Source organism: Pseudoliparis swirei, chromosome 8, assembly GCF_029220125.1.
Source record: "Pseudoliparis swirei isolate HS2019 ecotype Mariana Trench chromosome 8, NWPU_hadal_v1, whole genome shotgun sequence".
In the NCBI taxonomy this organism is placed as follows: domain Eukaryota; kingdom Metazoa; phylum Chordata; class Actinopteri; order Perciformes; family Liparidae; genus Pseudoliparis; species Pseudoliparis swirei.
The window spans coordinates 8432458-8444773 of record NC_079395.1 but is presented as its reverse complement, the minus strand read 5'-3'; the positions used below and the strand labels follow the sequence as shown (position 1 = coordinate 8444773).

Below are 12316 nucleotides of genomic sequence, written 5' to 3'. Positions count from 1 at the left end.
TTGCACAACTCGTGTCTGTGCATTGCTTCGCATGGAATCTACTCGCGCAAAAACGTTGCAACGCTTTTGGTGTGAACGCAGCATTACTGTATTGTGTCCTAGACATGTGATCTTTGCAGGCGTTCAGGTGCAATGTATATTTTTCCTCCTTTTCAAAGAAGTAAAAAGAGGATCAAAAAACTAATTAAAACTTTGAAATTTTTCTTTTCTTTTCCCAGTCACAGAAAGTAGTAGCAGCATCTTTCAGAGACTAACTATTTCAGGAAAGACACAATAAACAAATCACAACCGAGTTCCACTTGGGTGGCAGTTATCAAAAACCTCAACTGCTCCTCACCTCCATCTAAGCTGACGGACATGTTGTAGCGTTTGCTGGTGGAGCGCTCGAAGAGCGGCGCAGGTCTGATGATCATGGAGCTGGCCCTGCGGGTCTGAGCCTGCGTTCTGCCGCTGTAGCGAAACTTGGAGCCGAGGCTCAGGAACTTCTTCGGCTGAGACTCGGGGGATATGAGCCTGTCAGAAGTGATCGACATTAACATGAATCAAAACAGAAATAACACAGTTCAAGCTATGCACTGTAACACATTGGTACTCCTGCTCATTTGAATGGTCTCCAGAGGGCCCTCCGGCTTGGCTCGCGACTCAAAAGAACCCAAGAGACCAATTTTTGCTTAAAGCAGTTCAAAGAAACTTCACATGTTGTCCAAATAGCAACAATTACCAACACACCGAGCGCTGCTTCTATTTCACGACAGACATCCTCCCAGATGATTATTAATAAACTTGTGTTTACAGGAGTAAAAACTGTGACCGATCTACAACAAAGCATGTCAAAGACTCGGGAAAACAAAGTAGCTGTTGTTGGCGGGTCCCACTCTGGAAGAATTTGCATATTTTTGTTGTTAAGGGAAATGCTTTTGAATCATTAATTACTACCAGAGGAAATGTATCCGATACCAGAAGAGCACAACAACATGTCATCTCAGTTTGGGAAATATGCGATTTTTCTGACTGAATTTATAACAATGTCTTTATTAATTAAGCTATATGCAGCAGCTTCAAACACTCTTCGCTATCCCAGTGGAAGGTCCTCTGGTTCTTACCTGAAGAAGGTGTGGTGCTCCACACAGACCTTCCACAGCCTTTTGGCAGCGCGATGATTTGGAAGCTTGAAACCAATCGTGCTTTCAAACTGCTCAAACTGCAACAGGGACAAAACAAACACTGTGGTGAGATCCACGACATACTACACTGGTGTCTATGTTCAATGTTAACATGTTATTTATATAAGCATTATTTACAGACGTAAACAGAGAGTCAGTGTCGCAGTACTTTTGCTACAGATCTTAAAACCTTCCCTTTTCACAGCTATATCCAAATCAAATATTCATGTATCCTACATTAAAACAACTCTGCAACATCTGCATAGCACATCTAAAACAGTTTATATCAAATACGCAGCATCACAGTATTTCCTTTATAAAATATCAGTCAAGTGTGTTTATGTTGGATCCAGAAAATTAAAGACAGACGTGTCAAAACTTCAGAAGCAACTTTCAATCGACAGCAGCGGGTTAGAGGCTCGGTGCACCTGAACGTTCTGCTGACATCGAGGCGAAGGATTCGCTCAAACAAAGACTCAGAGGTGGATCGGGCTGTACAGCAGACACTTATTGAACAAATGCCTTGATTACCCCCAGCTCCAGTCAAATAATATATGGACAGTATTTTAAAGTCGTTGTTCTCACCTCACCGGGCCGGATTTTGATGTAAAAGTTGTTCCTCTTGTAGGAGATCTTTAGGATTTTGGGCCAAGCGAACCGGTTAATTCGCAACCTGTCTCTGTAGATGAGCAGGCCACTTGAACAAACTCCCAACATGATCTCCACTCCCTCAGAGTCCTGAAACAACAAACACACACACACACACACACACACACAAACACCAAGAAAGGGTGGAAAAAAAATATTTTACTTCAATGAAATTCTTTTACAATGTGTAACTTTGGTAACAAAGAATTCCTGGCAAGCTCAAAGAAGAACATTCTTCTTTGTTTTAACCCTTGTGTTGCCTTAGGGTCATTTTGACCTGAATCAATATTACACCCTCCCCCCGCCTTAGGATTAATTTGACCCCATTCAATGTTTAATGTCGGTGTTCTTTCGGTAGTCAACAAACAAACATAAAGTGCCTCACACTTAAACTTGGAAAACAATATTAATTCTAATAATTTCCTGGAGGTTTTAATTGCTGGCGTCAAATTGAACCCAAAGGGTAAAATATGTTAGTAAATATAAAGGTAACAGGAGGGTGAAACATTGAATCGGGTCAAAATGACCCAAAGGTGGGGGGAGGGTGTAATATTGATTCGGGTCAAAATGACCCTAAGGCAACACAAGGGTTAAGCTTGAACTCTACAGGATATACAAGAGGTCCAGGAGCCAGTGCACAGCAGGGTAAAGAAGAATTGAACAGAGCCAAGTTTGTGATAAAAACAGCGTACAGCAGGCAAGTGGAATCAGGCATATGGTACTCTTATCTTCTCTATGCAGGCTGTGGTTACATTATATAAAGACGAAGAAAATAGCACTTAATGGCTTAAGCAACAGTGAAGATTTGGCAAACGGTGAATGAAGCACAAAATGATGCTCTTCGCTGCACAAAGCGTGAGATGAGCAGGTGAAACCAAGGATGACGTTTTGAGAGGGAAGCGTCGATCCAAAGCAGGAACAAATCAGTCTTAGTGGGATGTTGAAATGGCAACTTTGTATGTAACCATGCACAAGTAAAAACCAAAACACACACACACACACTCACACACGCAGGTAAGCACATTGGATGCAGCCTCTTACCTCTCCCTCAGCTGGAGCCAAGCATTCATTCCCTATCAACTTTGCATTTAAGAGAAGAGAGAAGAAAAAATAGGGATGCTGGTCTGATTCGTACATATTTTTCTTGTGTATCAAAACTGACCCACATATCAAACAGTTAGCATTGATGTCTACTCAGTTTGATCAATGCCGCTTCCTCATCTCTGTCATCTCCACTATTCTGATCTAAATCTGTGAAGGCAATATCCTCTCCATCGCTCATATCTACACCCATTCTAACTTCAAAGCACTTATGATAACGGATTCATATCAAGAGGGATGACTGTAATGTTCCTTTATGAAGATAGCGGTCCTGCAGCAGTGATACAGCTCGCTCTTTGCTACCTGTGCTCTAATGACGTGTTGGATCCCATCCGGCCGGCGGATTAGAAATGGAAAAAAAATAGAAATAAAGTAAAGCTGGGCTCCAGACCCCTCCACCCTTCAGCCCCCCAAATCCACAGAGGCAGCATGGACAAATTGTCAGTCAATCAGCGAAACAGAGGCATGTTAAAGTGAGGCGTTACTGTGGCAGCCGGCATGTATTTGAAGCAGCGGTGTTGTGGAGGCAAGCATCACTTTTGACTGCGTGAGTGGAATGTGTTAGTTTGATCTCGCATGAAAAGAAACATTTCTGTTTAACATATCACTTGCACACTTCTTAAAATACATAGTTGGGGCACTTTTATTAATTTTTTTGGGTGGGCCTTTTTTAGGCCCACTCCCCTTAGCAGAACATTGCTTTGTTCCAGAGTTTTCTCCAAACTGTGGGTGACTGTGATACAGAGAGAATAGATGGGTAACTCAAATAATCTGAATTATCCCTTTAATGCATCCTGGAAACAATTAATATTGCTGGAGTCATGAGTGCCATTCTAGTGTACAACTTATAAGAATAGTTCAACATTTTGTGAAATAAGCGTTACATAAAAGAATTTCACCTCCATGTCGAGGGTGAGATTTAAAGAACGGTTTCATGTCTGTCGTGTAATCATGAAGCTACGGCGAGCAGCTGTTTAGCTTAGCACAAAGATTAGAAACAAGGGGAAAGAGATAGCCTTGGGGTGTCCTAATGCAAAAGAAAGTTAATGAGTGAGCTTTAGAGATGCTCGTTGTTGGGTTTTAGAAGCTTTGGACAGAGCGAGGATAGACGTGTTCCCCTTTTTATTGTCTTTGTGCAAAGCTAAGCAAACAGACTCACTCGACTGTAGCTTCCTATTTAAAGGACAGACATTGAGCAATAAAGTGAACAAGTGTAACTCCCTAAATGTCAAACTATTCCTTTAAAGAGAACAGACATGTAAATTAATTTCATTCGATATGTATTTTTACGAACTACTTGAATCAGTTCCCTGACTAACTAGAGAAAGGAAGTAACAACTTCAGTAAAAAAAAAGATTATCATTTCACAATATTATATTAAGTTTTAAATGCGAAAAACTAGAACTTGAAATCTACATTACTGATGAGCTGTATCCAAATCATTGTTCATTTTCATTTGACTTTTGAGAAACGAAGTCTGTCGTGCTTCGTTACCTTAGCGTGGTGGAGGTCCACGCCGTACATGGACAGCTTCTTGGCATTTTCCAGGAAGTGTATCTCTGCTTCGGCTGGTGTCATCCCCCTGAAAGAACAGAGCAGAACAGGTCAGACAAGGTCAAACAAGAACAACTACAGCAAAGAGATTTGATGCTCTCTGACCAATGTGAATATGCAATACTTGAGAGATAAGAGACCAATCCGATCTAGAACAGGGATAATTCAGTTTTATTGCATAAGAGCTTTTGGAAAATTGTCTTTTTTATGGATGCTTTTAACTGAAGCGCAACAGAGTAGCTTGAGTGCCACCATTTTTAGCAGAGATGGGTCTTTAGAGAGACCATAATATATTGCCTTGCTCATTCCAGTAGGCTATGCAGGACACTGCATCAAATAATTAGAAGACAGGGACAACGAATGGCTCGGACAAAAAACAGCCAGCTATATCTATTTATAGGAAAGCTTGAATCTAATATCTGGAGACATGCTGCCTTTCAGAGTATTATTCCTGGCTGTAATCATTCACTTAGGTGCTCCAACTGACTTTGTATACTCAAATGCAGGGCTTGAAAACCTATTTATCAATGTCATTAAACTAGATAATATCTCAGATTTTGGATGTTGTCCAGTGGTTGGCTGGCTGGCTATGTGTGTGTGTGTATATATATACATACATATATATATTTGTATATATATACACACACATGCTGTCAATGCGTGAGGATGATTTCTCCATGTCTTCTTTATGTGGTAATCATTTCCACCGAGGATGGAATTTATCTTCCTCTCACTTTTAAAATCACCACTTTTTAACCATCAAAATCCAGATGAGAAAAGCTCTGAGTTGATACTAATGTTGATATGCTCATCTGAATCGCCTTCTATAATTACCGTTCTCAAATCAGTAACCTTTATACATTTAAAATGATGTCCAATATAAAAAAAAAATGTTGAGACACCACAGTGCATAACTGAAGAGGACATTCTTGATCCAAAGTTTGAGTTTCGGTAATGATGCCGAGACTAACTTGTAGGTCTTGTGGAGTTCCATGACTTTCTCCTCGAGCTCTTTGGTTTGGTTGGGTGCGAAGCGCAGCTCGCTGATGTAGTCGCTGCCCAATTCCTCGGGGTCGTAGTCTCCCAGTTCAGACTGCACTGTGTAGGAGCCCAGCACTGTGTGGGTGGCAAAGGAGCAGGGCAGCCGGCCGGAAACCACGTCGTCCCTCAGCTGCAGACACAGGTAGTACCTGAGAGAGGAAGAAGAGGCCAATGGATTAGTTTGTTGATACAAAATAGAACATCTGGATATTCTTTGTAAACCTTCGATCGGCATGGTCTTAGGTTCTCCTCGTTAAGATAAATGTTTAGGCATTCAAATATATCAATACCAATGAAACTCAACTTAAAGAAGGATTAAAGGATTTTACAGCAATAACTTTTAATTAACCCTTGTGTTGCCTTCGAGTCAATTTGACCCGATTCAATGTTTCACCCTCCTGTCGCCTTCGGGTCAATATGACCCGATTCAATGTTTAACCCTCCTGTTACCTTTATATTTACTAACATATTTTACCCTTGAGGTCAATATGACCCCAGCTATTAAAATCTCCAGAAAATTATTAGAATTAATATTGTTTTCCAAGTTTAAGTGTGAGGTACTTTATGTTTGTTTGTTGACTCCCGAAAGAACACCGACATTAAACATTGAATCGGGTCAAATTGACCCGAAGGCGACAGGAGGGTTAAATATTGAATCGGGTCAAAATGATCCGAAGGCAACACAAGGGTTAAATAAGCGAATATCCTTCAGTAATCACATCCTCATCTTCACTTCCAAATTAGCTGCTGACTCACCTTGTGATATCCTCAGTCAGCTGGGAGGGGTCTGGAGGGTAAAACTTAACATTGAAGCCAAAGGTCCAGGGACCGGCTGGAGAAGTGGAAAGAACATCGAGTTATCAAAGCAGCATTTTACAGTTGCGTAGAGCTGGTTTGGCTGATCAAGACTAAACACTCGAGCGGCTTTATTAGATTACTAGACTTACTCCTGATCTGCTTCTTTAGCTCCTTGGAAGGGTCGAGCCAATTCTGCAACACACAACCACAGATAAGAAACATTTATAGAAAACAATGTTTCTCTTCTTCAAGTGCACTTTATTCAAATCTTCTTTTGCGTATTTGGCTCTTCCATAACCTTACTTTTATTCTTACTGTAAAACAAAAAATGTCAAATAAACTGATAATTAGCACATTATAGATTTTTCTTTACCTTCTGATTCTCTACATCTCTGCATGTGATGCCAAAGTAGTCCCTCTCCAGGAGATTGAGGTGGTCACATATTTTATCAAAGAGCACTTGGCCCTTTGCTCGTTTCTGTGAGAAAACATGACACAAAATAAACATATTTAACACTGGAAGTCATCATCACATCTTTTACACCTTTCATTAACACGAGTATCATTTAAAAAGGATTATATCACCAGCATCAAGGGGTTATATTGTAGAAGAAAAGAGTGTTCCCAATGTTATGGCCGTGAATATTTGTGAACTTACATCATAATTAACAGTTAGACAAAACACATAAACAACAACATGACATGAAAACTAACTAACACAAAATAAAACAAGAAAATATAACTGCATTCATTTTTTTTAGTATCCGTTATCTAAAATGTCTTTTCATTTATTATCCTGAGATAATTGAACAAAACAACATAACAAAAAACTTTCAATGATAAAAACCGCCCGATGATGCAGCACATTACTGCAGGAGTTTACCCTCAAAGGGATTGTAGCAACATTTGACTAACTGGGCCACTATGTATCGATTCCTTCTGTCAAAAGCACAGTAGTATAAATACACCTTCAAATTCCTGAGCTCAAGGTGAACATCAGCAATGTGAACGCTTAAAATCAAAATCAATTGGATGTCTCGAGCCGAGTGCCGGATGTCAATGGCTGGAGCGTTGGCGTCTCCCCAGCTGGAGGTGGTTGGACTTCTGAGTCATTCGGCCGGCTCACATGTTCTAAGGCCCGGGTTAAAGGCAGCTCCTCACGGCTGGATCCATTGAAAACCACTGGCAGCTTATTCTACACCTTCTGTCAAATCTGTTGTCAAATGTAGCCCGTGCCATGAGGGTCCACATGAAAATAAACACACACATATATCTTACTGTTATGTAGACGTAATCGACAACACATATGGTGCATTCATCCCACCGTCCACCCACACGCATACACTGGTCCTTCCTTTTTGTAATGAGGACTCTGCGTGATTTTTAACGGAGCCATAAAGCCGCTGGAGGCAGAGAGTTAATCCCACCAGAACATCTCGGAGGGAATTAGTCGAGACAAACTAATGCTGCCCTGCTGTGACAACACACACACACACACACGGCTTGTTTTCTGTCTTCCCTCGGGTTGTTCAAGCGATTGATATCAGAAGGAAATTGGAAATAAGAAAAGGATAATCAATCTTGCTCAAATTAGAGATTCAATTTAAAAACGCAAACAGCTCTAGTAGCTGCAGTGAGTTTGAATTCACAAGGATTAGATGAACTTGCATCACCCAACCAACTAAAGAATGTTTTTCACACATTCTTAATTAATAATAGAAAATGCTATTGTAAATATGCCTGTGAATTGTAACAACAACAACATCAACACAGTGAGACGCGGGATTTGTATCCACTCCCACTGTGACGTAACACCGTCTGAAGAGAGGTCGCGGTTCAGCACTTCTGTGTCACAGAATAGGAAAGGACATGAATACTGCAGGCAGCTTCCTGACAGGAAATTGAAATCGAGTTGAGCTTAGAAAACGACAAGGTCACGGGATAAAAGTGTTCAATCTTATGACATTCAGGACCACTTTCAAATAGTGTTGGGAGGAGGAAGAGGAAGAGGACTGCCTGGCAATTATCAGAGAATCCTCTGACCTCAATTGTAACATAAACACCATAAGCTGAACTATCTTCTGTCTGCTGTGCTTCAGCCTCAGGACTCCTTCATGCAACGTTTTCTTTCAGGACAGCACTCCGACATGATGGTTGCTATGACAACTCGTCTGGTAAGCAAACAAGTAATTATCGTCGCAATTTTACTGGATGAATAATTATATATACACTTTTTTTTTTAAGAAACCTTTTCAGTCAGGGTGAAGTGGTCTCTCTCTCTCGCTCACTCCCCTCTCTCTCTCTCTCTCTCTTCCTCATCCAGTGATGTCAATTGATCTGATTTCTATTTTACATTTAGATAAAAGGATAATGAGCAATAATAATATGTGCACATGAAAATATGAATTGGAGTGCAGCTTCCTCAAAAAATGCATCCAACCCATCAGCACTGCAGAAACCCTGTTTGCCACCGATTCAAGGGCAAGCAGTCCAGACTGACCCTCGTTTCCAGATCCCTGTCCTTAAGAATCCTTCCTTGGCCACAGTAGGACATCACATAATCGTGCCAACACACAGACTCAATGACACCGATTCCCTCCAACAAATGCTGACATTTCCCAGTCTGAACCTCTTACCACCAATCCGAGAGCAGACAGCTAATCCCTCTCTCCAAACCCCTGGTGGGTAGGAATCTGCTCAGAAGGAGATTTGAGGAGGAGAGTCGGGTGCTCCCTGTTCAGCCTGCACACATTTAGAGAATGTACAAAGTTTAAAGACTTAGAGCTTTGAGAAAAGGCTAAACTTTCCATTATGAAGGACAGAAATATGTAAAAGTGAAATGTCAAATAAATTCACTATTCAGATTTATTCCTGAATTGATAATGCTTTGAGAGAAAGAATGACTGTTTGAAGGCAGAAAGAAGCTCCTATGTTGTGGACCCCGGACACAGAAATACTCTACTTGTATGAGTGGGGTTACTTCTGACCACTGGAGACTTAAATCTATAGACAATCAGAGTAATTGTTCCACTTAAGGCTGCATAGTGCTTCTTGGGGAAAAAAGTAGCCTTACAGAGCAATTTGAGACCAGATAAACATATATGGGCAGTGAAATCCACCAAAACCACAGCTTCATCCCAGTTGTCACGCTGCAGTGAAATAACCATCCTGGTCAATTAAAATGAAAACATTTCACTTTGATACCTCTCTTTTGCTGCAATGGCCAGGCCATACAATTGTAAATGCATTCAACGCCTCACCCTCCTCTCAAGTTCAGACCCAAAATGATCAACAACCAACTCGTGCTGTATTTACTTTCTCCAAAAAACAAACCATTTCCATATTTATTTTTTCCACACGAGGATAAAAGCCTCGCTGCTGGGGTGGCCGTGTGGCAAGCCTCACATTTACAACTCAAAGACACGTGTTTTCCCACTGACAGTTGGCTCTCCTTTCCTCAGAGGGTTTATTTCTGGATAGCGGATGAGCTTTGAAGTAAGAACTAAACATTTAAGAGCCGTTGTATGAATTATGTTCTCTCTCTCTCAAGACTACATGGAGATGCTTTGGAAGGAAGACAAATTCCAGAAAGCAATTTGACACAATACAAATGTGTCGTGAAATCCATGACATCCTTACTTCTTAGAAGGGCTGTCGTTATAGCCGTTAAGTGTGCAGCAGAAGTCGAACAGCGTTAGCGACTCGGCTCCTTATCACAACGTCTTTGTGATCACACTTTTGTTTTAACATATTAATGCAGTATTTGACGTCATGGCCTCTGTCAACCATCAATTTTTGTTTTGAAATTCAGGCTTAAATGTGTTGTTTGTTTCTTTAAACGATTAGAACTTTCCCTGAACCCTTTTTGCAAAAAGTGCTGATAGTTTTGCCTAGTAAATAACTGAATATGCCTTCGGACTCAAGACAAAACAAACAATTTGAAAAGTGGCAGTCGTTGCACACTTAAAATCTATTTGATCCTGGAATAAAAGATGTACATTTTGCCTCAGCTTGATGCCTTATATGGGTTATATTCCTCCTTCCCATGTTACAATGTTTATCATAATCCTCCCTAGTGTTAAATGGGTGGCACTTGCTTTAGGATACTTCTACATGAGGTCAGGAGGAGCTGGGGATTAAATCTCAACCCTGCAGTTAATGGGAAGAAAGCAGCTCGAAATAAAATTGATGAACAGAACAAAAACCCTGAATAGACATTTTGTAATTATAATCATTGTAAACTGACACAAACATAATTAGTGCTGCTGAACAACAACAATCTGAAATAAAACTATTTTTCCCTTCCAGCACTTACTACTCGACCCAAAAGTAACCCGCTTCCTCTCACCTCCACATTGATTGTGAAGTCGGAGCCGTCCAGCATGGCGACTTTACACTCCATGATCTTCGTCTTCTTCACTCCTTTCAAAGGAGACCTGGAGAGACGACTGGTGGACGATCTGTGGGATACCTGGTCCCCCTCCTGGTGCTCCTGAGAGGAGGAAAACAGGTTTTGTTTCACAGTAATTAGTTGAATGATCAATTACAGTTTTCCACATGTCTTTACTGGACTTTTCTGTTCTTTGTTAAACGTGTTCACGAATCAAATCAGAAATGAAAAATACTTTCTGTTCACCATTTCCTTACCCGACTTCCTCCAACTGCCCTTAATGTCAGTAACTTAATGTAGTTGTTTTTGACAAATTTGTCCAAAACCTAAACTTGGAGACTGGGATAGTGTAAATGTAACCTGGTCCCACTGAGAAGAGTTGGAGGTGCAATGCCATGTTGTCTTAAATAGAGAAAATCCAATATTCCACTTTGCTGAGAACAAAGTCCTTACTGACTGACTTTATGCAGGAAAAGAGGCCGGTGAGACATTTTTCATGGATTTAATGCCCTGCTTCATGGATGTATTGAACATGTATTATCTTGTCCTCCAGGCTGCATCACTTACATTGCGTCTATCTAATGTAGCTCAGGTAGACCCAAGAAGAACATTTCAGTCCCCTTTTAAAAACATGAGGATTAAAGGAACAGTCTAATTTTAGATCTGATGTATTTAGAATTCACAACAATTACCAAATGATGTATTCATAAACTTTGAGAATTACTTGTGACCTATACAAGTGGCCCTTTGACAGTTTATTACTGAGATTTGATAGATGTGCACCCTGCTGGACCAGAGAGATCTCTCAGCCTGAGCATGTGTCTCAGAGGAAACACAAGGGGGCTGTGATTTCTCTCAGGCGTGTTCCTGCCAATTCACACAGCGCCGACGATGGCTGAGCATCATCCATCATCTGCTGTGTGACACGATGAGGGCTGTTTAACGTAGATACTGGGATGGATCCACTTAATGGGGTACGCCTCAAGTGATGCAAGAAAGTAAATTAAACATACAAATAAGTCGTTTTCAGCCATGCCGAGTGGCTTTAGGGAGGTCGGTTGGTTGAGCCGACACTTTGATACCGACTGAAACATCTTAACCTCTGCTGAAGGGATTACCATGATTACCGTGTGTATGTGTGTGTGTGCGTGATAATCGTTGGTTACTGCACGACGTGCAGCACATAAGTGCAAAATGTATCAGCAGAGCAGTGACTATAGCTGAGACCGATTAGCCGGTCACCGTGTTGCCACAGCATGGAAAAGTCTCTGATGTTCACAAAGTTGTATAATCTCAAGGGAATGCATCATCGTGTCGGCCATGCGCAGCTTTCTATTTTTTCATGAAAGTCGTGGTTGGATTCTTTTGCTCCATTGGTCAGCCGTGACGTAATGAATCTATCCGTCGCCTCACCCGGCCTCTGCTGCTCTCTCATTACAGTCCATTAGGATTTGTGTGTCTCCTCATGCTCTATTTATTCTCCTCGTCAAACATTTCCATACTTCAATTTTTCCACATTGTGATAAAAGCCACACTGCAGGGTCAGTGGGGCTGTGAGCCCGAGCGTGCTTACAATGCATTTACATGCTCAAACATGCAGCAGATGACAAGAAAGGCAAAC

The 12316-nt window shown here is 41.1% G+C and overlaps 1 protein-coding gene across 15 annotated transcripts in view; it reads right to left on the bottom strand.

Annotated features, from left to right (window-relative positions):
- Nucleotides 1-12316, bottom strand: part of epb41l3b (erythrocyte membrane protein band 4.1-like 3b) — a 45954-nt gene that overhangs the window by 15205 nt on the left and 18433 nt on the right. For all 15 annotated transcript variants that reach the window (XM_056421888.1, XM_056421892.1, XM_056421889.1 and 12 more), the window contains exons 3-11: nucleotides 10654-10797; nucleotides 6679-6783; nucleotides 6455-6497; nucleotides 6264-6339; nucleotides 5438-5656; nucleotides 4407-4494; nucleotides 1749-1901; nucleotides 1104-1201; nucleotides 338-513 (exon numbers count right to left, since the gene is read on the bottom strand). In XM_056421888.1, the coding sequence (XP_056277863.1) occupies nucleotides 338-513; nucleotides 1104-1201; nucleotides 1749-1901; nucleotides 4407-4494; nucleotides 5438-5656; nucleotides 6264-6339; nucleotides 6455-6497; nucleotides 6679-6783; nucleotides 10654-10797 (1102 nt within the window). The remainder of the gene's footprint in view (nucleotides 1-337; nucleotides 514-1103; nucleotides 1202-1748; nucleotides 1902-4406; nucleotides 4495-5437; nucleotides 5657-6263; nucleotides 6340-6454; nucleotides 6498-6678; nucleotides 6784-10653; nucleotides 10798-12316) is intronic.